We start from the raw sequence: 27787 nt of genomic DNA on the forward strand, positions 1-27787 counted from the left end.
TTAAATGCTTTTGTTTAAAATTTATTCGTAAAGACTGCTGCTGCTGCTGCTAAGTCGCTTCAGTCCTGTCTGACTCTGTGCGACCCCACAGACGGCAGCCCACCAGGCTCCTCTGTCCCTGGGATTCTCCAGGCAATACTGGAGTGGGTTGCCATTTCCTTCTCCAATGCATGCATGCCCACTAAGTCACTTCAGTCGTGTCCAACTCTTATAAAGACTGCCCAACCTTTATTAAGTAAATGTACAACAGTCTACTTAGCTGTTATGAGGCTACTGAACAATGAAGTTGTTTAAATTACTATTTTACTATTTGTGATAAATACATTTCTGGGAATGTCCTTACGCTTAACTTTATCTATACTTAGGATTCATTTCCTGCGTATGTCTTCACAGTAAAATGATTTCTGAGTGAAGGAATGACCATTTTAAGGACTCTTGATACAGACTGTCCAACTGCTTTCTTTTATTAATATTATAATAAATATTATATTAGTGTTGTACTAATGTAAGATGCCATCAGAATGAGAGTCCCTTTCATGGGAGTCCTCAACATCACTGTGTTTTATCATTTAAATAATTTTCACTTACTGAACTGTTTATTATGTGATTTTTTTTACTGATATGAAATACATTTCCATATCATATAAGGGAAGCATTTCTGCTTTTTTCCATTTATATTTTTTTTGCAATGTATTCAGGGCAAAATTCATCAATCTGTATGAGAAAAATGTCAACCGTATCAAACATCATCTTTTATATATTTATTGCAACTCTTTTTCCTGTTATTTTCAAGTTTGCATTTTTATTTTTATGCTGCCATTTTTTTACTACAGTATTCATTTTTATGTAGCTAAAAGTCATGTATGGATATGAGAATTGGACTGTAAAGACGGCTGAGTGCTGAAGAATTGATGCTTTTGAACTGTGGTGTTGGAGAAGACTCTTGAGAGTCCCATGGACTCCAAGGAGATCCAACCAGTCCACCCTAAAGCAGATCAGTCCTGGGTGTTCATTGGAAAAGACTGATGTTGAAGCTGAAACTCCAATACTTTGGCCACCTCATGCGAAGAGCTGAATCATGTGAAAAGACCCTGATGCTGGGAAAGACTGAGGGCAGGAGGAGAAGGGGACGACAAAGGATGAGATGGCTGGATGGCATCACCAACTCGATGGACACGGGTTTGGGTGGACTCTGGGAGTTGGTGATGGACAGGAAGGCCTGGCGTGCTGCAATTCATGGGGTTGCAAAGAGTTGGACACGACTGAGCGACTGAACTGAACTGAAATTATATTTTCTCTGTAATTTTGTCTTTATGAGATTCCAATGTATACTGGCAGAGGCACAGTTATAACTGTGATAACCAGCTTAAAAATCTCAAAAGTTGAACAGTTTCATTTATAACAAACAAATGTGTCAGGTTTGGAACTACTGTACAAACAGATATTTACCAGTCTTTTTTGATTTAACACTTGTTCTAAAAGGGTAGGTCTTGCAGGTCGATCTCCAAAGGATCCCGTTTTTTGTTTTACAATGGAAAGTATGTTGTCTGCACTTTCCTGCGATAAAAGACAAAATGCAAACAGGATTAAGAGTTGATATAATAATCCATGATTACAGGCATTTCAATGATGCTTTGCTTCTCTTCCTTATTGCCCAGTTCCTGGGAGCCTTTGGGAAAGTCCCTCTTTAAGTCACTAGGCAAAGTATTGACATTACATAACACGCCTCACTCCCTCACCCTCCAGAATTTCCAATCTGGGATCTTCAGTCTCCAGAAGTTCTCAAAAATCAACAGAGGGGCAGGGGTAGAGGAAGGGGACCTATTTTAATAGCTGTGAGCGATTTTCAACATTACAAAACAATGCCAAGTGGAAACGGAACACTGTCTTCAGATAAAGCTATCTAGGTCAAATTGCCTGCCTGCCTTTGGATGGAGTATGTGAACGCAAAGGCCATTTATATAGTGCTAATGAAACACTCTTCACTGCTTTTTTTGCCCAACAAACAACAAACACCACCAACCAAAAAATGGGGTGGGCAGTAAAATATTACTTAAAGAAAAGCAATTGATATACAAAGATTTCAAAATTTGGAAGTCACCAGGAGAAAAATGACAAACTGGCTTTGAAAAGACTGGGAAGCACTGGTGTAAGTAATCTCTTGCCACTGGTATAGACAAAACAGGTAGTCCTGAAATCACACCATACCCTGAGGCATCCTTACTCAAAATCAGCAGCACTTACTACCAATTATGTTCCCCCAGTTACCTGGTAGGATCTTAAATACTTACAATTTTCCTGGCCAACAAAATGTTAAGTTTACTGAAACATTCTGACTCTTATAAAATGCTGACTATATACAAAAATTCTGACAAATATAAAGTCACATAAGCCATGCCTTGTATAAATTTACTCTTATTCTGCTCTTCATCTAAAGATTATTTAGATGTTAAGCTGTTTTTTTCTCTTGATCTTTTTTTTAAAACGTTTCCAATTTTATTTTATTTATTTTTGGCCATGCCATGTGGGATCTTAGTTCCCCAGCCAGGGATCAAATCCATGCTCCCTGCATTGGAAGTGCAGAGTCTTAACGACTGCACCACCAGGGAAATCCTTTGACTTTCTTTCTACTGGTTTCTGAGTTATCTATTAGACTATTCGCCTTATCTCTTTCACTATGAGAAGTTTATCAATTTAATGTTAAAAAAAATTCAATCCCTAAACATTTTAAGCCTCACAAATACACACACACACACACACCTGTAAAAAGGAGACTCTAATACTCAGAGAAAACAAAAATAATTTCTTTCTCTCTCCCCACAAGATTAACTACTTATGGGACTGATTGATTCTTATGTGCACTAGAAATGGGATGTTGAAATTGACGTGGAGTTCCCGTATTCTCACCACCTCACACACATCACTGTGCATTAATACATTCAGAATGTTAGTAAGACAAAATCATAGAAGCTTGTAGTGAAAATAACCTTCAGTCATCCAGTCCTAACTTCTGCAGGTGCTGGAATTATAGAAATCTTCAACACTTTTTGTTCTAAGGAGTTACCAATTTTTGAGGCTACCCATCCTGAATATTCATTGGAAGGACTGATGCTAAAGCTGTAACTCCAATACTTTGGCCACTTAATGCGAAGAACTGACTCATTGGAAAAGACCCTGATGCTGGGAAAGACTGAAGGCGGGAGGAGAAGGGGACGACACAGGATGAGATGGTTGGATGGCATCACCGATTCAAAGGACAACGAGTCTGAGTAAACTCCAGAATTTGGTGATGGACAGGGAGGCCTGGTGTGCTGCAGTCCATGGGGTCGCAGAGTCAGACACGACTATTTGAAAACATTCAATCAGGTTTCAGAATAGATTTTTACTTTGATGAAAACCCTTACTTTGAAAACAAAATTCTCTCCAACGAATTTCATCTGAATGAGAGTGGTGACCCATCTTCAAAGTCCACTGAAATCAAATGGAAATCTGAAAAGGATTTGATGAAACAATCAGGTCAAACACAGAATAAAGCCAGCAGGAAGAGACAGCATCAGGAACCAGAAAGCTTCTTCACCTGGTTTACTGATCATTCTGATGCAGGTGCAGATGAGTTAGGAGAGGTCATCAAAGATGATATTTGCCAAATCCATTACAGTACTACTTGGTTCCTGACATGGATGATGAGGAAGGGGAAGGAGAAGAAGACAACAATGATAAAGAGGATGAAGGATTGGAAGATACTGATGAAGAAGGGAATGAGAATGAAGGTGAAGAAGATGAGGGGGAGGAAGGAGAGGAAGATGAAGGAGATAGATGACTAATGAAAGGAACGATGATGGATTCCAACCTTTTTTATTTTCTCCAGTCCCTGAGAGCAAGTAGCAGTCTTTTTTATTCTCTCCTCTTGTTCTCAGAGCCCTGCTTTTGAAGTCTCTTTTCTCCTTTATACCATGGCTTAAAACTTATTTGGGGGGTGAAGTGGGGGAATACCTTGAGCAGAATTCAGTGATGCTAGAAGAATACTAGATTCTTCAGTAAAGAATCTCTACCCATTTCTGTTCCAAATTCATTTTTATCCCTTCCTGTCTCAACAAAAATTTTATGGAATCAACACCACCATGCTCTGTAGAGAAAAAAAAGAAAAACCTTCTGCTCCCTTAGCTCTGCTGGAAACTGGAGGGTGCTAGGCCCCTGTGTAGTAGTGCATAGAATTCTAGCTTTTTTCCTCTCTTCTCTGTATATTGGGCTCAGAGAGTACACTGTGTCTCTATATGAATATGGACAGTTAGCATTTACCAACATGTATCTGTCTACTTTCTCTTGTTTAAAAAAAAGAAAAAATACTTTTAAAAATGGGGTTTATAGAAGGTTAGCAAAGGGTGGGTTTCAGATGTTTGGGTGGGTTAAGTGGGCATTTTGACAACATGGCTTCTCCTTTGGCATGTTTAATTGTGATGTTTAATGGAAATCCTTGCAGTTTAAGATGACATTTTAAAATAAAATTCTCTCCTAATGATGACTTGAGCCCTGCCGCTTGCTGGGAGAATCAGCAGAACCTGTAGGATCTTATTTGCTATCAAAGTTCTCTATTGTAATTTTGCTCCTGTTTATTCTTAAACTTTTCTTTTTGTTTCACTGGAAAGGAAAGATAATGCTCAGTTTTAAACGTTAAAAAAATGTGTACACAAAGAAAAAAATAAATAAATAAACATTATGGTTACAATTTAAAACTAAATGTGAATACCACACAGATACTCCACTTTAGTCTTCCGAAAAGTAGCTCCTGTATTTCCACTTCTCCTTCCTTTACTAAGACGTGCTTCTCTTTCTTTTTACCACCAAAATTCTAGGGAAGCAGGATAGCATGGGGATAAGACTGAAGGTTCTAGAACCAGACTGCTTGGGTTTGAGTACTTGCTGGCTGCATGATCTGGGCCAAGTTACTTAACCTCTCTTTGCCTCAGCTTCCACTTATGGAAAGTAAAGTATCTATCTCACTGCTGAAGGGGGTGAGACTCCATTTATAGCTGAGCACTGTGCCTGGCATATAAGAAACTGAGCTGATAAACACAAACTATTAGCCGTCCTTTCTAGCTTATACTGAGTTGCATTTTCTCTGCAAAGCCTTTCTAGAATATCTCAGCCTACAGTGATCTATCCTCTCCACTACTAAAGAAAGCAGCACTTACAGTTGGCCCTTATTGTATCCTGACTGTTGCTGTTAGTTCTTTTCTTTCCACTCAGTTCAACAAAGACTTAGAGCTTCTGATTCTTCAAACTGATAGTGTCCTTTAAGTAAATGACTATTATTTGTTGAGTATAGAAATTCTCTTTCGTAAGAAATCACGCAAGTTATTTCAGAATAGGAAAAAATTTAAGTTTCTTTTTGTAGGGATTGGATGGAGAGATTCTAATTCAGGTATCTACTTGCCTTTTATGTATTTTCCTCAAACTGTAGGTGTAAATGCTTGACAATTAAAAAAAGAAAGAAAGGAAAAGAAAGTGGTTACAGGTAAAACATTTCCTTCCTGAAAAGAAGTGTATCATCTTCTCAGTCTGTAAAGAATTCTGAAGTGAATGAGTACCTTTGGAACAAACAGAGGGTCAAACGACTACCCTTACTTTCATTCTTGAATAAGAGAGATGCTTATTTACTGAGAACTGGAGTATTAAAAATAAAGTTAACTGAGAGAAAGACACTGAGAACAGAACTAAGCACTATTAATAAGAACAGAGTACTGAGATAAGATTAAGAATATAACACAAAGAATACTAACCAAAGTACTCTTTTTTCCACTTTAGCTAGTGGAAAGGTGCTGAGAACAGGGTATTAAGATTAGGTATACTCAAGAAAAGGATACTGAGAATAGGGTAGTGAAAAAAGGAAGAGATTACCTTCTCTAAAGGACCGATTTCAGTTGGGTTCCTAATGCTCTTTGCCTACTCCTCCAGTGATGAATCAGCTCAATTTACTACCTGCCCTTCCAGCCCATATCCCAGATCTTTGAAATTACAGCTTTGCTACCATGTCACACCATTTTCATCGAGATTTACTCATCTCTACAAGGGTGTACCAAAACTGTTCAGGCTTGCCTACGTCTGCATAAACTTTTTGAGGGCAAGCACTCGCTAACTTTCAGCCACAAGTCCAGCCACGGAAACCCGGCCCCTTTGGGAGCCGGTGGGCAGGCGCTGAAGCTGCGGTCTGCGGCAGGAGTTGGGTCTCTTTTTTCACCTCCCACTCCCCCAGACCCCAGGCCATACCTCCAGTTTGACGTTTCCTGAGCTGCCAGCCGCGGCGGCCCCACCGCAGTTCAGGGCCTGGTCGCTTTTCTTCTTCTTGTACTTGTCCTTGTACATCTTGTTGCGGTGTTTCTTGCACATCCACGGTTTGCGCTGCTTGGCCACCTGGCTCGTGGTCTCGCTGCAGCCCTCGTACGTGCATGTCTTGCTCAGGCCGCCGCCGCCGCCACCACCACCGCTGCCCCGTCTCCGGGCTCCCCCGCCGCCGCCCTCGCCCCCCGAGTGGGTCTCCTCGTCCTCCAGATCCTCCAAACTGGCTGTGCTCTCGCCTCCTCCCGGGGGGTCCGAGGTGTCCAGCAGGTCGGCCTCGTCCTCCCCCGCCTCCTCCTCGCCATCCCCCGCCACTTCGCACAGGTACCGAACGGGCTTGCCGGGCCCGCCGCTGCCCCCCAGAGCCGGAGCCGGCCGCAGGACGCCCTCGGCCGCGGCTTCGTCCTGCCCTCCACAGGGGTGCATCACCAGAAGCGCGAACTGCGAGGCCGAGGCGCCCGGGACGGGGGCTGGAGTCAGGGCCTGGCCCGGTGCAGCGGCGGGGGCTCCGGGGCGGAGCGCGCCGCTGGCGGCGCCCGGCCCCGCGCCTTCGGTGACACCCTGAACCTCCGTGCTGCTGAGACTTAGGTGTTGGGGATCCACGAGCCCGGCCTTTCAGCACCTGACGGGCCCAACTGCACCTAGCAAACCAGCTTCCCTGGACCGCGAGAAACACCCGAGAGGGCTCCGCGATAGCGCCCCACTGCGCCTGCGCGTCTGCCGCCGGCGCGTGAGCGTCTCTACGCTCCGTGGCTTCAGGAAACCCTGCGTCTCTGAGGGGTGGGGCTGAGCAGTCGCCAGAGGGGCTGACTGCGCATGTGCGATTCGCGGTGGCGGGAGATTGCTGCGTGGCGCTCTGTACCGCGTCTGGTGCTGCCTGCCCTTGAGGTTTTGAGGAGCTGGGCCTGGCCGCGCTTTTTGACTGGAACCGACTCTGCCTAAATGTTTCGAAGCACTTTTTTTTTTTTACTGAAACTCCACAGTGTAAATTCACATTGTTCATGAGCCTTCTTATGCGGCATCAGGACTGCATTATAATATTTCACCCCACTCTGACAGGAATGGGAGCTGAGAGGCTGAGCAGTGGCCGTGTCACGACCAGGCCCCACTAGGTAGCAGTCAGTGAAGGCAGAGGCGGCCGATGTGAAAATGGTACCACGGAGGAGAAGGAGTGAACCAGACCCGGGCCGGGATGTATTTCTGTGGAGAACTAAATGGTTTACTCTTGAAACCTTTTTCTTTCTTGGAAATTGGTTAAAATACATGGTCTTTGGGTTTCCCAGGCGGCTCAGTGGTAAAGAATCCGCCTGCCAATGCAGGAGACAAAGGAGACTTGGGTTGGGAAGATCCTCTGGAGGAGGAAATGGCAGCCCAGTCCAATATTTTTGCCTGGAAGATCCAGGAAACAGAGAAGCCTGATGGGCTAGTCCAGGGGGTCGCAAAGAGTCGTTGGTGACTGAGGACGCACAGCACGTGGCCTTTGCTAAGACCTCTAAGGTAAGTCTTCAGTACAGTTTTCACGAACTATAGTGACGGGAATGTGTGAATAGGATTATCAAATGGCAAACGTTAGAAAGACAATGATCTATCATTCCTACCAGTTGTTATGCAATTGCTGGTCACTGAATCTGGACTCAGTCAAATCGGATCCTTCCTTGCCCTTAGCAAAACTGTCAGGTAGATGTGCTCTCTCCTTTTTTTTCTTCCTCCTTCTCTAGTCAGAGTTCCCATTCCACCCATTGGAAAGGAAAGCAGTGGTTACCCAACAAATGATAAATCTGTTCACAGGAAAGTGTTTGGATGTTGCTCTGTGGGTAGGTCTTAATTACATTAAAATTTTTTTTTAAAAAACATTTTATTTCTAAAAAAATTATTAACTATCATCTGAGCCTTCAGCAAGTTAGTCTTTTCATGTGACTAGAGGTAGTTGATGGAAGCCGGCTGTGGTGGAGGGTCTTGCCCCAGTGTTGATGGCTACTGGTTGATGCCTGTAGTAGTTGCTAAAACCAGCTACATTTTAAGGAGAGGAAGAAGGTTTGAAATAGACCGACCTGGGTGGCACTGTCCTGTGTGACCAGGGCTAGTTAGTGACAATCTCTGTGAGCTTCAGTTTTCTTGCTGGAAAAATGGGCAGTTGGTTGTGTGTTAGAACCAGTGGATGGAAGCTCATTGTTATACTTTATACTATTAATTGTTACATTAAATTACATAAATATATTTAATATATTAAATTACATAAATTTACAATTAATTTATGTTAAAAACAAAGATCACAGAACTCAAAACTCATCTCTTCATAATTGTTTTACTCTTAGCTACGCTGATAAGATAAATTATGTTGGTTGTATCTGTATGTGGAAATACTGTTTACTGGTCTGATACTGCCTATCTCTTCTCAGCTCTGCATTAAGAGATGTGGTGGTAGCTTGAAACCAGCCATTGTGGAAGTATTAACACCATGGAAATTGTCAAATGCTACAAAGCAGGGCTTAAATTTATTGTTGGTTGTCTCTAGATTTAAGAAAGTGATAGCAAAAATGTTAATGAAGATTAAAGTTAAAATGTTTCATGTCTGTGGCTGTCATATAGTCAATACCACCCATCCATAATTGAGAAAATATTCTTTCATTCTTTGACAACTGTCATGATTGATTTCAGCAAAGAAGCTTCTTACCTCAGTGAAGAACAAGTGAAGTTCTGGCATACATCTTCATTGTTTCACTTTTCTCCTGAAAGTAAATAAAAATATCAGTCAACATTCTTGTCAGAACTACACTGTTGGTCAATAATGTGCACAGCTTCTTTGCTGTATTAGCCAGATATCAAGCATTTATTTATTGTTTGAATTTGTGACGCTATTGTTGGTGAAATAATTTTAAAAACTGATATGGGTTTTGCAAGAAATGGCAAGTCACACCGAAGTATAAGTGTTTGGAGTTTACAATTAAGAGTCATGTATTGTATTATTGATTGTAAATTGTGTGCTAAGCATTCTTTATATCAGTTAACTGGTTTAAAAAAATACTAGCACATCACTGAGGGAAGTACTATTTAAATCCTAGTACAAATTCCTTTTATATAGTATTCAATAAATGACATCAGATTGGTTTTTTTTAAAGTTTTATTGAGACATAATTTACACACCATTAAAGAACCTATTATGATACCACCCTTATGGCAGAAAGTGAAGAGGAACTAAAAAGCCTATTGATGAAAGTGAAAGTGGAGAGTGAAAAAGCTGGCTTAAACCTCAACATTCAGAAAACGAAGATCATGGCATCTGGTCCCATCACTTCATGGGAAATAGATGGGGAAACAGTGGAAACAGTGTCAGACTTTATTTTTTGGGCTCCCAAATCACTGCAGATGGTGACTGCAGCCATGAAATTAAAAGACGCTTACTCCTTGGAAGGAAAGTTATGACCAACCTAGACAGCATATTCAAAAGCAGAGACATTATTTTGCTAACAAAGGTCCGTCTAGTCAAGGCTCTGGTTTTTCCTGTGGTCATGTATGGATGAGAGAGTTGGACTATAAAGAAAGCTGAGTGCTGAAGAATTGATGCTTTTGAACTGTGGTGAACAAAGACTCTTGGGAGTCCCTTGGACTGCAAGGAAATCCAACCAGTCCATCCTACAGGAGATCAGTCCCAGGTGTTCATTGGAGGGACTGACGTTGAAGCTGAAACTCCAATACTTTGGCTACCTGATGTGGAGAGCTGACTCATTTGAAAAGACCCTGATGCTGGGAAAGACTGAGAGTGAGAGAAGGGGACGACAGAGGATGAGATGGTTGGATGGCGTCACTGACACAATGGACATGGGTTTGGGTGGACTCTGGGAGTTGGTGATGGACAGGGAGGCCAGGCATGCTGCTGTTCATGGGGTCGCAAAGAGTCGGACACAACTGAGCGACTGAATCATATAATACATGGTCTTTTGTACCTGGCTTCTTTCACTTAGCATAAATGTTTTTAAAATTCATCTACTTTGTTAATTGTATCAGTAGTTTGTTTCTTTTTATTGCAGAGTGTTATTTCATTGCCTTGTTTGTCTGTTCACCATTGGAGGACATTTGGATTCTTTTCAGCAATGTTCCATAATAGCAACAAGTTTTTTATCTAAGATTTAGCCTAGAATGGGCTCTCAAACTATTTCCTGAATGAATATATTAAGAAGTGAATGAGTCAAGGTGAAAGAAGAAACCTGGATGGACACAAGACTTTTGGGCTCTAGGCCTGGCTCTGTCCCTAAGTGTTAGTGCGACTGACCTGGTGGGGACCTGGACTCTCTGGGCTCTGGGTCTCTGGGCTTTTGTTTCTCAGCTATAAAATGATCAAGTTGGTCTAAATGATCTGTAAGCTCTGTCCTGAGTTTAGATTATAATATACTGTAACAGTCAGTGTTTAGGCCCACTCCTTGGGATCCTGATTCTATTGGTCTGGTGTGGGACTGGGCATGTATACTTTTAGAAAGCTCTCTAAGTAATTCTAATCAGTAGTCAAGAGTGAGAGCCACTGATTTATCTGCTAAAGCTAAAATGTAATCTAATAATTTATGTATGCAAACATAATCCTTGCTATGAGATTCATTAACATAGTATATTTGTCACCAACCAATAAGATTTTGCATATATAGTACTTTAAAATGGTAGAAACTCAGATTATAGTCAAAGTAAAATTTTAACAATATTTCTATCCATTTATCTTCTTTGAAAAACTTACTACTAAAGACAAGGCATTGTATAAATTCTGAGGGGCTTTTTCATTTCCTCTGTTGATTGCTTTACTATTTCTCCATAACCGTGTACATTCTTTCTTCTGTGTTTTTGAAAAAATGCTTATCTGTGATCAAGAGAGTTCCTTTAAATGGGAAACTGAGATGAAGATGTGAAGGTTTTCTTACATGGTATTTGGTATCTATGGGCTTTTTGGCTGCCTGTTAAAGGGGATTCACGCTCTGAGAGGGAATATACTGCCTGTTAGGAGGATCTGCTGAAACATAGAAGAAGGTAGTGAACATGAGGATTCCAAGAGGGAAGCTGAGCCTATGAAGCTGGATTGGAGACATAGCTTGAACAAGTTAAACTGGGAACAGGGACCTTCTGCCTAAAAATAATTGATTGCATATGGAGGTAGACATGAACCAAAGGAAAGTTTGAAATACAGTATTCAGAAGACTCCCAGGAGACTTGAGTGTGAGAGGATAATATTGTATAAAGTGATTGAAGAGCAATTACAAAAATATGTCAGGGACCTGGGTACAAACAGCTCCAATGAAGGTTAGAGAGAGTGCAACATGTCTTCATTGTTAGCAAGTATTTAAATGAAGTTTCCTACTTTATATAAGTGATTTGAGGATCATGGCAATGATCCATAGAAGTATGCCCTACAGTCTTTGGTGTTTGTCCTCGAAGTGTGTTTTGGCACCCCTCAGTCTCACTGCTGTGACAGGTGAGCCCACGAACCACCTATTTCGCATGGGAATGACTCATCACATGGCGAATCTAGGTCATCCCAGGAGCCTTGACAGACTGTGAGAGGCTCTTTGATGTCCAGCAACTCCTTACCTGTGCCCTCAGCCCATCTTACTGGCTGACTTTGTCCTTTAAAGTGCTCAGAATGCAGTACACAGAGAACAGTAGTCCATTTCTTCTAGAATAGAATCACCAGTGCTTTATGGACACTTTGCAGATCAGTGTGCTTAAATCGGAGAAGGAAATGGCAACCCACTCCAGTGTTCTTGCCTGGAGAATCCCAGGGACGGGGGAGCCTGGTGGGCTGCCGTCTATGGGGTCTCACAGAGTTAGACACGACTGAAGCGACTTAGCAGCAGTAGCAGTAGCAGTGCTTAAATCATTTCTAAAGCTGTAGTGTACAACTTATGAATATACTTTTTCTTAAATTATGGAACACTAGTTCTATGCCTAGCCAAAAAGGTTTTATCTGCATAAGGTTATTTTAGGTTTGCTAGTCTGAGCTTGATTGACATTTATGGTCAGTGAAAATCTACTTATTCTATAGGTATCCCCTTCTGTGTGGCTAACTTCAGCTTCTGTCTCAGGAGGGCCATCTAGACCTGTTGTAATGTAACCCCAGGGAACACGACTTCTTAAAAAAAAAAAACAGGTTGAATCAATTCAGGAGTCATGCAAATAAAGTTAAAAAATACAAGGAGAATTGTTGATAGAAGTGCCTTTTTCAAATAAGGTAAAAAACAGAGCTAGATTTCACACCATCTGTATTATGTATATTCACCACTGCTTTTAATGAACCGCTGTGTAACATTTTAAGATTAGAAGACAAAAACTATACTAAATTCAAGGCTGTATCCTCTGGGAGAGCAATAAAAATACTTTTGAGTTGAGAATACAACTTTAAGTGCTAGTGAAATTCAGCAGAAAAATTAAGTCAAAGTGCCAGGCTTATTAACCAAGTATTATAACAGAAGTATTTAATTATTTCCAAAAGGAAACAAAAAAAGGAAAAGTAATTGTCAGGTAACTTCTAGCTGGGCAGTAACTCCAAGGTGATGTTTAACACTACATACATTCATACTAAATGCATTCATAACACTCAGTACATCTGTATTTACTCAATATGGTAAGGGACTATCTTGGATTTTTCTTTTCTTTAACAAAGTAAATATTAAAAACTAACTGAATATACAAACTAATATACATAAAATAGATAAGCAACAAGGATTTACTGTATAGCACAGGGAGCTATAGTATCTTGTAATAATCTTAAAAGGAAAATAATCTGAAAAAATATGTATATATATAACTGGATCATTTTGCTATATACCTGAAACTAACACAATACTGTGATTTAAAAAATTGAACAGTATTTAAAATCTTTTCCCCTTCCAGCCTTAGTAATACATATAGGACAAATAAAGAGTATACTAATGGTATGTCAATATAGCAAAGGACCAAGCTGGAAAGGCAGCAAGCCTTCTGGAACAGTGATGAGCTGGGCATGGGTTGCAACAGTATTTCTGTCATTCCCCTGTTGTCCACTGCCTTCTGAGGCTCAGATGTTAGGTTCTGGGAGAGGAATCCAACTGAGGCCCTTGGGCTATGGAGCTTTAAACTGCAAGCATAGGGTAGCATCAGCCCCTCCTCTGGCATGGTAAGGAACTAAGATCCAAAAGCAGAACCTTGACTGCAGCCCTAATCTGCCAGCTCAGCTAGGGAAGCACTAGCTATTTCCCAGGTGAGATCAGGTGCCAGGGTCCAATCCTTGATACTGACCAGGGTTTATTCCTTATATAGTTGGCTGACATATGTTCTATGAAGCTCTGCCTGCAAGGGATCCACCTTGCAGGTGGATCTAAGGTATCATTTGCTTGTTTAATTGAGCTTAATGTGAGTTGCCAATATAGGAAGAAATATCAGTATTTCCCTTCTTTTGAATTTACACTATACTGCTGATTTGGAGCCTGGTAGGCCACAGTCCATGGGGTTACAAAGAGTAGGACACGATTTAGCAAACAAACAATAACAAAGCTGAGTTGGTGTCTTGAATAAAAATTGTTCTGATGGTTAAATAAAATAGTAACTTTTGTTTTGGATATAAAATGCATTTGTATATCTGATATTCTGAAAATACCTAGCATTTCAAAGGAAAGTATAAAATCAAAATTGGCTGAACATTTGATAAAGGCCTATGATTTGTCAAGGATGGGAACTATGAATTTTAAGATTTATTCAATCAATCCATCATTCTTTAAAAAAAAAAAAACTGTATTGAGATAGTTCATGTATGGATGTGAGAGTTGGACTATAAAGAAAGCTGAGCGCTGAAGAATTGATGCTTTTGAACTGTGGTGTTGGAGAAAACTCTTTAGAGTCCCTTGGACTGCAAGGAGATCCAACCAGTCCATCCTAAAGGAGATCAGTGCCGGGTGTTCATTGGAGGGACTGATGTTGAAGCTGAAACTCTAATACTTTGGCCACCTCATGCAAAGAGCTGACTCATTTGAAAAGACCCTGATGCTGGAAAAGATTGAAGGCAGGAAGAGAAGGGGATGACAGAGGAAGAGATGGCTGGATGGCATCACCGACTCCATGGACATGGGTTTGGGTGCACTCCGGGAATTGGTGATTGACAGGGAGGCCTGACGTGCTGTGGTTCATGGGGTCGCAAAGAGTCGGACACGACTGAGTGACTGAACTGAACTAAACTGAGATAGTTCCATATTATAAAGTTCACCTACTTAAAGTATACAATTCAGAGTTTTAAAATATATCTATGGAGTTGTGCAACCATCACAATTATATAATTTTAGAGCATATTCAACTCAAAAAAAAACCCTTACACTTATTAACAATCATCCCCCATTCTCTGTTTTCCCTCCCCCAGCCCTTGGTAACCACTAGTTTCTATGTCTATTCATTTGTGTATTTTTGACAGTTCATTAAATAGTATTATAAAATATGTATTATTTTCTGAGTTTTTCCTCTCCAATCCATTTCATTTAGCATATCATTCTTTTTTTTCAATAAACATTTGTTGAGCTTCTATTATTACATAGTGCTATATATAGGCCCTGGAAATAGCAAAATAAATAAAACACTCTTCTTTCAAGTAGCTTAGAGTAGTGGTCCTTGACACTGTTATTAAGTCAGGATTCTCCAGAGAAACAGAACTAATAGGATACATATATATAGTGAGAACAAAAAAGAATAAAGAGTGTCACTCGTTATCCATTTCTAGAAGAGTAAGTCACAATCCATTGTCACTACCCACCAACACTGCACCCTAAGGGGAATTCAGGATGATAAAAAGGATGAGGCATTCTGTGCTTGGAATAATTATATATATGTATCTCAGGAAGAATTTCAGTGACCTCATTCTTTCCCCTCCTCATACACAGAAAAGCACTGAAATTATTAACTTGAGATATTTGTTCTTTGTGATCAGCAATAATTTTTACCAAGTTGTGTGTTTGACTATATGTATTTCCCAGCTAAACAATTCAGATATATGCTGGCTCCTCCCCTACCTCTGGGGAGTAGTTCCTCAGAACTGTCTCCCAGGTTAGAGTCTTCACTAAGCCCCTGAGTAAAACTTGAAGGCACAATTCTCCTGGTGTGCATTCTTCTTTAAGTCAACTATATATATATATATATAAAGAGATTTATTATAGAAATTGGCTCACCCAGTTGTGGAGGCTGAGAAGTCCCATGATAATCTACAAAGTCGAGAAATCAGGTGGTGTATGCAGTCCAAACCCAGAGGCCTGAGAACCAAGAGTGCTGACCTAGAGCAGAAGAAGATGGATGTCCCAGCTTGAGCAGAGGGCAAATTCGCCCTCCCTCAGCCTTTCTATGCTATTCAGTCCCTCAATAGATGTTGTGATGCCCACCCACATCAGTGAAAGCAGTCTTCTTTACTCAGTTGATTTAAATGCTGATTTCGTCTAGAAACGTTCTCACAGACACATCCAGAAACAATGTTTTTCCAGCTATCTGGGCATCTCTTAGCCTAGTTCAGTTAACACATAAAAATAATTATCACATATCAGATCCAAAGGTCCCTCGTATTTTATCAAATATTTTATAAAATCCCTTATCCAAAAATAAAGTTCACATTTAATATAATATACTTATGCACATAATTGAAGAATCAACATTGTCCTGAGAAGCTGGAGACAGGGAAGAATGGGAATTGTTGTTTAATGAGTATGGACTTTTAGTTTTGGAAGATAGAAATGTTCGGGAAATTTGTTGGACAACAATGTGAATGTATTTAACACTACTGAAACAGATGGTCAATACGAAATCAGATTGATTGTATTCTTTGCAGCCAAAGATGGAGAAGTTCTATACGGTCAGCAAAAACAAGACTGGGAGCTGACTGTGGCTCAGATCATGAACTCCTTATTGCCAAATTCAGACTTCAATTGAAGAAAGTAGGGAAAACCACTAGACCATTCAGGTATGACCTAAATCAAACCCTTACGATTATACAGTGGAAATGAGAAATTGATTCAAGGGGTTAGATCTGATAGAGTGCCTGAAGAATCATGGATGGAGGTTCTTGACATTGTATGGGAGGCAGGGATCAAGACGATCCCCAAGGGAAAAAAGTGCAAAAAAGCAAAATGGCTGTCTGAAGAGGCCTTACAAATAGCTGTGAAAAGAAGAGAAGTGAAAAGCAAAGGAGAAAAACAAAGAAATACCCATTTGAATGCAGACTTCCAAAGAATAGGAAGGAGAGATAAGAAAGCCTTCCTCAAAGATCAGTGCAAAGAAATAGAGGAAAACAATACAATGGGGAAGGCTGGAGATCTCTTCAAGAAAATCAGAGATACCAAGGGAACATTTCATGCAAAGATGGGCTTAATAAAGGAAAGAAATGGTATGGACCTAACAGAAGCAGTAGATACTAAGAAGAGGTGGCAAGAATACACAGAAGAACTATTCAAAAAAGATCTTCATGACCCAGATAATCGTGATGGCATGATCACTAACCTAGAGCCAGACATCCTGGAATGCGAAGTTAAGTTGGCCTTAGGAAGCATCAATACGAACAAAGCTAGTGGAGGTGATGGAATTCCAATTGAGCTATTTCAAATCCTAAAAGATGATGCTGTGAAAGTGCTGCACTCAGTATGCCAGCAAATCTGGAACACTCAGCAGTGGCCACAGGACTGGAAAAGGTATTCCAACCCCAAAGAAAGGCAATGCCAAAGAATGCTCAAACTACCGCACAATTGCACTCATCTCACACTCTAGTAAAGTAATGCTCAAAATTCTCCAAGCCAGGCTTCAACAATACGTGAACCGTGAACTTCCTGATGTTCAAGCTGGTTTTAGAAAAGGCAGAGAAACCAAAGATCAAATTGTCAACATCTGTTGAATTATCGAAAAGCAAGAGAGTTCCGGAAAAACATCTGTGTCTGCATTATTGACTGTGCCAAAGCCTTTGACTGTGTGGATCACCACAAACTGGAAAATTCTTTACGAGATGGGAATACCAGACCACCTGAACTGCCTCTTGAGAAATCTGTATGCAGATCAGGAAGCCACAGTTAGAACTGAACATGGAACAACAGACTGGTTCCAAATCGGGAAAAGAGTACGTAAAGGCTGTATATTGTCAACCTGCTTATTTAACTTATATGCAGAGTACATCATGAGAAGCGCTGGGCTGAATGAAGCACAAGCTGGAATCAAGATTGCCAGGAGAAATATCCATAACCTCAGATATACAGATGAAAACATCCTTATGGCAGAAAGTGAAGAACAGAAGAGCCTCTTGATGAAAGTGAAAGAGGCGAGTGAAAAAGTTGACTTAAAACTCAGCGTTCAAAAAACTAAGATCATGGCATCTGGTCCCATCACTACATGGCAAGTAGATGGGGAAACAGTGGAAACAGTGACAGACTTAATTTTGGGGGGCTCCAAAATCACTGCAGATGGTGACTACAACCATGAAATTAAAAGACACTTCCTCCTTGGAAGGAAAGTTATGAACAACCTAGACAGCATATTAAAAAGCAGAGATATTATTTTGTCAACAAAGTTCCGTCTAGTCAAGGCTATGATTTTTCTGGTAGTCATGTATGAATGTTAGAGTTGGACTATAAAGAAACCTGAGCACCGAAGAATTGATGCTTTTAACTGTGGTGTTGAGAAGACTCTTGAGAGTCCCTTGGACTGCAAGGAGATCCAACTAGTCAATCCTAAAGGAAATAAGTCCTGAATATTCATTGGCAGGACTTATGCTGAAGCTGAAACTCCAGTATTTTGGCCACCTGATGCGAAGAACTGACTCGTTGGAAAAGACCCTGATACTGGGAAAGATTGACAGCAGGAGGAGAAGGGGACTACAGAGGATGAGATGGTTGGATGACATCACCGACTCGATGGACATGAGTTTGAGTAAACTCTAGGAGTTGGTGATGGATAGGGAGACCTGGTGTGCTGTAGTCCATGGGGTCGCAAAGAGTCAGACACGACTGAGGGACTGAACTGAACTGAACTGAACCTGTACATTTAGATAGGGCATGCCATATTTTTAAATGTGTAAGGTGGAAATTTCTTACGTGTATTTTAGCACATTTTTTGGAAAAAATCAACATTGCCCTAAAGGTAATATAAAGGAAACATAAAAAGTTGTTTATAATCAAATAATGTGTGTACCTAACAGGTTAGTTTTCAGGCAGTTAGGCTGGAAAATAAAATGATCTAGTCAGATGTCTTCATCTGTTAAAAATGGACAAGAACATTAGAAGTCTTTTGTTCAAAGGGTACAGGACAGAGAAAGAACAGAGGCATTGGAGGACACCAGAATAGAAATAATTTAGGATAAGTTAAAACAGATAATTTCATGTGATAAGAAAGAGGGGAAAACATTTCATTGAAGTAGGGAAAATACTCAAAGACAAATTATGGACTGCCAAAGGAAGGAAGCAATGAAGAATAAGTTGGACATTATTTATAAATGAAAGGCAAAATTTTTTTTTATATTATGACATGGGATACAGATAAGATTATCTCAGATAACATTTCTTCTATCTAAAAATCCTACAATTTATTGGGTGCTGCATCTAGCCTCTAGAACTTAAAAACATGTGAAAGAACATCCTCTAATAAGTAATGAAGAATAAAAAATGGGAAAAAAAACCAGCCATGAAAAGGCTATGGAGAGATTATGCTAGATCTCTTGGGAGTCTTGAGTATCAGAAATATATAGAAAAAAACCCAAGTAACCAAAAAATAAATGCATAGCTTCAAAATGTAAGTTTCATAACATAAATATCAAAATACTTAGAAATTTTTTGTTATATAAAAAATGAAATATTTGAAAAAAATCTTTCATTAAAATTCAGTGACATGTTTTCCTATGTCTATGTTTTAACATTTTTATACTACTAAATTAGTTTAAAACATCCTGTAGACTTTTACAATAAGTGCACAGGCTGAAACCATTCTCAACTATATAGATGGGAGGAAATGCTGCCATAACTTTGATTCTTTTCAAACAAGTGGGTGTGAAAGTCTTAACTGGATCCCAAACATCTTTAATTAGACTGATTAAATCATGCTTTGTCCTCAAAGTTCTTTTGAAGCTCGATTAATTTTTCTTGAAAATTCTGGCTAACATGTTCCACATCTGCTTAAAACCACCCCATCTGGTGTTGTAAAATGTTAACTGATCTTTAAATCTAATCATCACAGCTTCCACATGAGAGCAATGTATTTCTGAGTATCCTTTTATCTCTCTTCATGTTAGATTGACTATAGTGCAAAGCTGGAAACTATTAAAATCCTTAGTGAACACGGTTATTTTAAAATATTTGATTTGTTGAAAAAGTCAAGATAATTCCTTGCACTGTAATAAGATTGATTCCCTTTCTTCTAAGAGGGACCTAATAATTTGGGACTTCCCCAGTGGCTCAGTATTCTTGCCTGGAGAATCCCATGAACAGAGAAGCCTGGTAGGCTACAGTCCATAGGGTCACAAAGAGTTGGACATGACTGAAGTCACTTAGTGCTGTCAGTCAGTTCAGTCACTCAGTCGTGTCCAACTCTGTGACCCCGTGAATCACAGCATGCCAGGCCTCCCTGTCCATCACCAACTCCCAGAGTTTGCTCAAACTTGTGTCCATCAAGTCAGTGATGCCATCCAACCATCTCATCCTCTGTCGTCCCCTTCTCCTCCCGCCTTCAATCTTTCCCAGCATCAGGGTCTTTTCCAGTGAGTCAGTTCTTTGCATCAGGTGGCCAAAGTATTGGAGCTTCAGCTTCAGCATCAGTCCTTCCAATGAATATTCAGGACTGATTTCCTTTAGGATTGACTGGTTTGATCTCCTTGCAGTCCAGGGGACTCTCAAGAGTCTTCTCCAACACCACAGTTCAAAAGCATCAATTCTTTGGCGCACAGCTTTCTTTATGGTCCAGCTCTCACATCCATACATGACTATTGGAAAAAGCTCAGTGGTAAAGAACCTGCCTGCCAATACAGGAGACACAGGAGATGTGGGTTTGATCCCTGGTTGGGAAGATCCCCTGGAAGAGGAGCCTGGTGGGCTACAGACCATTGGGTTGCAAAAAGTGTGACACAACTGAGCACAAAGCACACACAATTTACACTGTAAATGTACATATACATTGGGGACATCTGACTGCTCCTCCTTAACCACATTGCTGTATTAGTAATGAGGAGAGAGTAGACCTCTCAGGCCTCCTACATGAGTGAATAGAAAGTGCCAACATCACACAGGATGTATTCTTACCAAAAGTATTTAACGTGAATCAAATGAAGCTTATAATTTTCAATTTATAGGAGAGGAAGCAAGGAATAAGTTAAAGTACACAATGAGGAGACACTTGGAAACATCTAGAAAATGGAAATTCTAAAAGATGACTGGTCTGGTGGAAAATCAATGTAAAAAAAATTTTTTTAAAAGATAGTGTCGAAGATTTTTTTGCATTTAAAGAGTCATACAGAAAACAAATGCAGTGTGTGAAACAATTAGATGACCACTGAAAACAACAACAAAAATCAATAATAAAAGGTGTCTGGGGGACAACTGGAAACATTTGAATGTGGACTATTAGATGATGTTAATTATTTCAGTATTTTTTGGATGTGATAATGACATTGTGGTTATGTATGGGAATATATATTTAGGAGATTTATGCTTGAGAATACAGGGATGAAGTAGCATGATATGTATATTTTATTTTGAAATGTTTTAGCCAAAATGTACATACATATAAGAAGCAATTATGGCAAAATAAATTATTGAATCTAGGTAGTGAAAATAAAGATGCTTATTGTCCTAGTCTTTCTGTATAATTAAAAATAGGCATGTTGCTACTGCTGTCTAGTCACTCATTCATGTCTAACTCTTTGCAACTGCATGGACTGTAGCCTGCCAGGCTCCTCTGTCCATGGGATTTCCCAGGAAAGAATACTGGAGTGCCATTTTCCTATTCCAGGAGATCATTCTGACCCAGGGACTGAACTCACATCTCCTGCTTGGCAGACAGATTCTTTGCCATAGAGCCACCTGGGAAGCCAAAAATATGCATAGTAATATACAAAATATAAAATATTTATTAATTGAATAAAGAGAAATATCATCTTTAGCTTAAAAGATAAACCTGTTTTGCAGTATTTCAAATTTGATATTTATTTTTTCATTGATTATATAAAAAATTCCACAAAAGTCCATAATGTAAGGCAAATCTTTACAAAACAAAATCTTGAACCATTTTATTTGGACAAGACATTCATACTCTTCACTGACATTTGGTAAATTATGGGTAATCTATCACTGAAGGTATTACTTTTAAACATTCATTGATCTATGGTGTTTTTCTCTGAGATTCTTGGTTTTGTAAGTATTGTTGATGAATAATGAAGTGACTTTAAAAACATTTGGTGCTTCTTTTTTAAATTGGCTCTGAACTAACATTACTGATGCTTCATCTGTTAAATAAGCAATGGTGAGGATTTCAAATATTGAAAATTCTCTTGTATTCATTGTCAGTCATTTCAAAAATAACATTTTTTCTACAATTTTTTTCTGGCCTTGGAAACTTTCTATATGCAAATAGTAAAGCTTCTTTATCATAAAGGATGCTTTCATCTACTTGTTTACGTTATGCAGTTGATTTCAATGTCTTTTGTATCCTTTTTAAAGCAACATTGCAGTGGAATAAAGGAAATGATTTAATTTGATTTTTTCATCCTTTTTGTAGTTATCGTTTTTATAGCTAAGACTAATTTTTCTTGAGTACTGTGTGGCATGCCATATTTCATGATCATTAATGTTGTTCTGTAGAAAACAATGAGACTCGTCTCCTTCTGCGTAGAACACTGTCAAACAGTCCAGTGACAGTATTGCGGTTTTTAGTATTCTTTAAATATCGGAAATATATATATATGTATGTATCATTTCCAATTTGATCAACATGTTCCTTTATAAAATGTTCGCTTAATCTTGGTGTGTTCATTGGCTTAATTAGAAAAAGTGCGTTGGCAGAGTCAGCACACTGGTGACTGTTCATTTGTACAAAACCCTGTAAAACCCAGCTTCAAATATTTAACTGAATATTTGCCGACATTTAAAATTTATATTTGACATTTTGAAAGAAGAGCTAAATGAGGAAATCTGTACCTTTACTTTTAGAATCACTATGATTATATAGGTACAAATGCAGACCAATGCAGTTGTGTTCCCTAGACACAGTATTTTTAAATGATCAGCCTTTTTATTTGCCTTGGGTCAGCAACAGTTTATTTCAGCTATTTCACTAGTGTAAACTAAGAAGATGGATTTTTTTTTCACTGCAGATACTCATTTATTCTTGTTGTAAATCTACCAGCCTTTAATGGTTGAATCTATGATTTTAGTCTGAAATCTAAAGCCTTGATTTGAATTTATGGAATTAACAAATTCAAGCCAACTTGAGTTTGCACAATTGAAGGTGACTCACTGGAGAAGGAAATGGCACCCCACTCCAGTGTTCTTGCCTGGAGAATCCCAGGGACGGGGGAGCCTGGTGGGCTGCCGTCTATGGGGTTGCACAGAGTCAGACACGACTAAAGCAACTCAGCAGCAGCAGCAGCAGCAAGACTGTTGACATGTCACATGAATTTAAGATTAATCCCTCTGGCTCTGATTAAAGAATAGAATTTGGGCAATAAAATCTGATACTACCTACCTGAGCTTAATGTTAACTATTTAAAGCTAGAATCTTACATGCTATTTCTCAGTGACTCATGAGGAACTTAACATCTTTGCTGACCTGGATGAAAACCGCAGTAGAAGCAGGAAAATATGCTGCTGAAACTGACTCTTAAGGCATAAACTTCACCTTACCTTGAAGATTCAAGGCTCTCTCTTGATGGTTTAATCCCCATATAAGCCCTATCTTTGGGCACAGACCTTCCTGGACATGTGTTGTTCAAGGTCATCTGTAGCTGCCCAGAGAGTAAATTTTACCTCAACCCAGGTTTGCTTGTTAAGACCTATATGGGTAACGTTATAGGCCACCAAGATCACCTGAAGTGATCTGTACCTGCAGTTCAGGCAATATAGAGAGAGCCCCTTGCCTGTATACAAAGTCACCAGATCAAGATCTTTATGCAGCTGAGGCTTAATCTCACTCACACAGGCTGAAGCAACTAAGAACCAACTTCATGAAAAACCAAGCACCAAATATTAGCTGTGAAAAAACTTTTCAATGATTTAAAATCCCCGCAGGTCCTGAGCTGTATAGTCCTCTCAAAACTGAAATTATCCCAATCAATTCCTCCAGCCTTCAGAAGCCTCACTTTCCACATGTTTTAGTTTTGGTCTTCAAATTGATTCAGTTGTGTGGCAGCAATAGAATTCCTGATACCAAACCCTGGGGCTAGATCTGGGCTTGCCCATCCTGAATAGCCCCAGCACTCCACTTTTCTCTTACCTTCCCCAGGCACAAGGCCTCTAAAACAAGCTTATGCCAAGGCTAAGAGAGGCCCAGAGCGCATGTTTTCAGCAGGCAGGCAGACCAAGGAGAATGCTGGGGGGGAAAGAGGCTGAGCTCCAGCTCCCAAATCTACCACTTGGATTATTCACTCATCTCCTCACTCCATGAGTGAGAAGCCAGGGGTATCTGGGACCTGGGAAGAAATATGAAGCAAAGTAGACCCTCACACCCCACTCATATGTGCACTCAATTTAGAAGATTCTATGTTCATAGCTTTTTTATAGTATAATATACTGAGAGGAAATCTTTAATGCTAGAATGGTTTGAGCTTAATTTATTAGCTCTGGTGCATCATTAGAGTTTTACAGCAGGAAAGTAAAACTAATCAGAATTTAGTATGGAAATGATACAGAGTCAGAAGATGTGAAGAAACTGGGTAGAAGGCTGATGGAATTTTTAAGCAAGAGGAAAAGATTAAACTCATAGCAAGAATGAAAAGTAGGGAACTAACCGACTTAAAAAATTCTTCATGTGTAGATAATCTGATTATGAGCAACTCAGGAGAAATGGCAGGGGAGAGTCACTGCTAGTTGATGAGATCTGAAAGCTGCCACAGTTAAACCTTTGGATCAGGGATTGGCCAACTGACTCCCCACGCCAACCAGCCTGCTACCTATTTTTGTAAATAAAGCTGTCCTGGGGTACAGCCACAACCATTTGTACATGTATTATCCATGGCTGCTTTTGCCCCTTCATAGCAGAGTTGAGTAGTTGCAACAAAAACTGTGCGGCCCACAGAATTGACAATATTTGTTACCTGGCCTTCAGAGGAAAAGATTGCAGACCACTGCTGCCATTTTAACTGCAACCTCATGGGACAGAAACACCCACTAAACAGATTGCCGGTCTACCCAAACTGTGTGAAACAGTAAGTGTTTCTCTTGTTTTGAGGTAGTTTGTCGTGCAGCCATAGATAACAAATACATTGCCCTTATATCATTGTGGCAGCTGACTAGAAAGTCTAAGTTGATGTTTCTGTACCTGGTGCTGGGGCTTGGCATGCAGGGGGCAGGGGGCCGGAAAGGGAAGATGGATGTGAACTGGAACCTGCAAGGCTCAACTGAAGCCCCCAGGGAAGGGCTAGGATGCATATTGGTCACTTCCTGCCTCCAAGCCTCCACCCCTGATGACGAGGCCATCCTGTAGGAGGTGATGGTGTCCTTTGTCAAGAAGGAAGAACATGCACCTGGCTTGAAAGTTGGAGAAGCTGAGGAAGGATCCTATGGGCGCTGAATGTTGTGGGCCCCACTCTGGCCCCCATCAGCCAGGTGAGATGATGTGCTTGAGTGCCCAGTTCTCTGCCCCAACCTTTTGAGCATAAAAAGATGGCCCCTACTTCACTTCTGCCTTGTGAATCTCTGGCAAAGTGTCCCTTATTGCCTGTGCTGACATAGAACAAGGCAGGGAAGAGAATGTAGGGAATAAAAGCTCCAGCATACCCATCCTCTGTACAGTCTTATCTTCAAAAGGTCAACACTTTTATTTAATTAACATCATTACTAGGTGATATGGACTTTCCCAGGTGGTGCTAGTGGTAAAGAATCTTCCTGCCAGTGCAGGAGACACAAGAGACCCGGGGCCCATCCCTGGGTCAGGAAGATCCCATGGACGAGGAAATGGCAATCCACTCCAGTATTGCCTGGTGGGCTACAGTTCTTGGGACTGCAAAGAGCGACTTAGCATACACACATTAGGTGATGTATCTTTCTGCCCTCTCCACTCCCAATTACAAGTGGTTTGAGAAGCTGTGTGCCAAAGGTCTGACCCAGTTTGCAGTTCTTTAAGGGCTTCAGAAGACTTAACACACAGTCCCTCTACTCACTGGCTCTGGCATTACTATGTGAGAGTCTACTGTGTAGAGACTGAAATGTTTTCAGTATTGTGGGCTGGCTCCACCCTTCTAGAATGAAGAAATAAAAAAAAACATTAGATACAGCTGTGTGCCAAGGTCTTAGAACCTCAGATACCTGAGCCAAGATCATGGGGTCCGTGTTGCACAAGGTAGGAGAAAGTTGCCACAATGACCCTCGAATTGTTCATGATTCCCTCTGTCTACACCCTCAGGTAGTCTTCTCTCACACGGGCTCTGACCTCTGTGCAACTTGCTATCTCCAATGAGACAGTAGCAAACATGACACAATCATAAACCTGAAAAGTGCTGGTAAACTAGTTTTTTATGCTGCTGAGAAAATACTGCCAGGCTTTAATGTGAAGTAAACAAGGCAAAGAAAAGATGGGTATGTATAGGTTACTAATAGCATAACAAGGAGAGCAAATACTGTACTAATTTATTTACAAGAAATGCACAAGTAAATTTAAAAATGCAGGTATCCCTCAAATTGCTTTTTGAATCTTACATTCTCTCTTTTTGAAGTTTACCCTTTAAAAAAGTATCTTTTTAGTGAGAGTAGGTTGAAAACATTCTCAGTTGTTGTTTGTTTCAACTGTTCTTGTTTCATTCTTGTTCTTAAAGTATGCTTTAGTTGGGTGTATGTTTTAGATTGGCAGTTACTTTCTCTCAGAACTCTGAGGGTGTTATTCCACTGTTTCTGGATTCTGACATTGCTGTTGAGAAGTCAGTTGTCAGCCTAACAGTTGTCCTTTTGTAAATAGTTTGTCTTCTCTCTCCAGCTGCTTTTAAAACTTCCTGCTTGTCTTCAGTGTTCTGCAGTTTCCCTGTGAAATCTCTTAGTGTGCATTTCCTTGATTTGTCTTGCTTAAGGATCTTTGTACTTCTAGAACCTAAGGATTTATATCTTCCATCAACTCTGGAAAAGTCTCAGTCATAAATGCTTCAAATATGTACTTACTCCCACATAATTTGTCTGCTCAGTTAATAAATCTTGAAAAATTCTACCACTTTTTGGACAGTTACTCCTTTTTTTTTTTCCTGACTTATGTGTTTTTACCCAATAGCACAGTAAATGCAGTTAATTTTAAATCCATTTCAGGCAAAAACACATTCATCAATTGACACAACAGTTCATAGTCAGAGGATATCAAAAGAACAAGTGTGAACTTCACACTTTTGATGAATTCAAAACTGTTCCCTGTAAGAGAATTGAGGTGGAAGGATCTTGCTTTACATGTGCACCATCTTTGCATTTTGACGCACTACTAAGTTTACCCATAATTTTGCACTAAAGATATTTTTCTGTGCTATATTCAGTACAAAATAATCACAAACTCTCCGAAAGGTGAAGGAAATGTTGTAGAGAGAATAATGCACCATCCAAAGTGTACCTTTCTTAGGAACTTCCCTGACAGTCCGGCGGTTAAGACTCCACTGGCATGCATGTTCAGCCTCTGGTTGGAGAACAAGATCCAGCAGGCTGCGTGGTATGACAAAAAGTAAAATGAAGCAAAGTGTGCCTTTCTTGCACTCCTCTGCCATCAACTGCCACCTCCTCAAAAGTCTTCTCCCGTTAGCAGATATAAATGCAAATAGTTGATGAGCAGACTGTTTTTGTTTCCTTTTAAATTATAGTTTGTCATGTATAAAAACTTGTTTTCACTAACAGTATAGATGCCAGGTGAAAGCAGCTTGTTTTTTTTTTTTTTTTTACTTTGAAATCTCTGCCTCTGAGGACTAGGTAGGTGGAGAGTAGGTGGTGACCATTCTTGGTGCTGGAGAAAAGCCTGTCTGAGGCTGAAGCTACACGCAGAGGAAAGCAGGGCTGAGGAAGGAAAGAGATAGTCTAGATAATATTGTTTGAACTTCTGACTTCAACCTGCCACGTGTGCCTCTTGACTTTTCACTTTTGTGAGCCAATAAGGTTGATTTTTTCAAAATCTAGCATGTTAGGTTAACACCAATGGAATCCTGACAAATGCATAGCATGACTTCTTGCCTGATGTCAATCATGTCTTTTTCAGTGAAGACCCATGGTGTGCACACAAAGGGCTGGGAATTGGGAATATAGCTGGTGGGGGCTTTTCCATTTCTTTGACA

At 40.1% G+C, this 27787-nt stretch overlaps 1 protein-coding gene and 1 pseudogene across 1 annotated transcript in view; one reads left to right on the forward strand and one right to left on the reverse strand.

Annotated features, from left to right (window-relative positions):
• Positions 1-27787, reverse strand: part of RFXAP (regulatory factor X associated protein) — a 35681-nt gene that overhangs the window by 2348 nt on the left and 5546 nt on the right. The window contains exons 2-4 of the mRNA XM_014481812.2: positions 7001-7213; positions 6268-6948; positions 1450-1557 (exon numbers count right to left, since the gene is read on the reverse strand). Of these exons, the coding sequence (XP_014337298.2) occupies positions 1450-1557; positions 6268-6948; positions 7001-7213 (1002 nt within the window). The remainder of the gene's footprint in view (positions 1-1449; positions 1558-6267; positions 6949-7000; positions 7214-27787) is intronic.
• Positions 3321-3820, forward strand: LOC102278410 (protein SET-like; annotated as a pseudogene).

Source organism: Bos mutus, chromosome 12, assembly GCF_027580195.1.
Source record: "Bos mutus isolate GX-2022 chromosome 12, NWIPB_WYAK_1.1, whole genome shotgun sequence".
Taxonomy (NCBI): Eukaryota; Metazoa; Chordata; class Mammalia; order Artiodactyla; family Bovidae; genus Bos; species Bos mutus.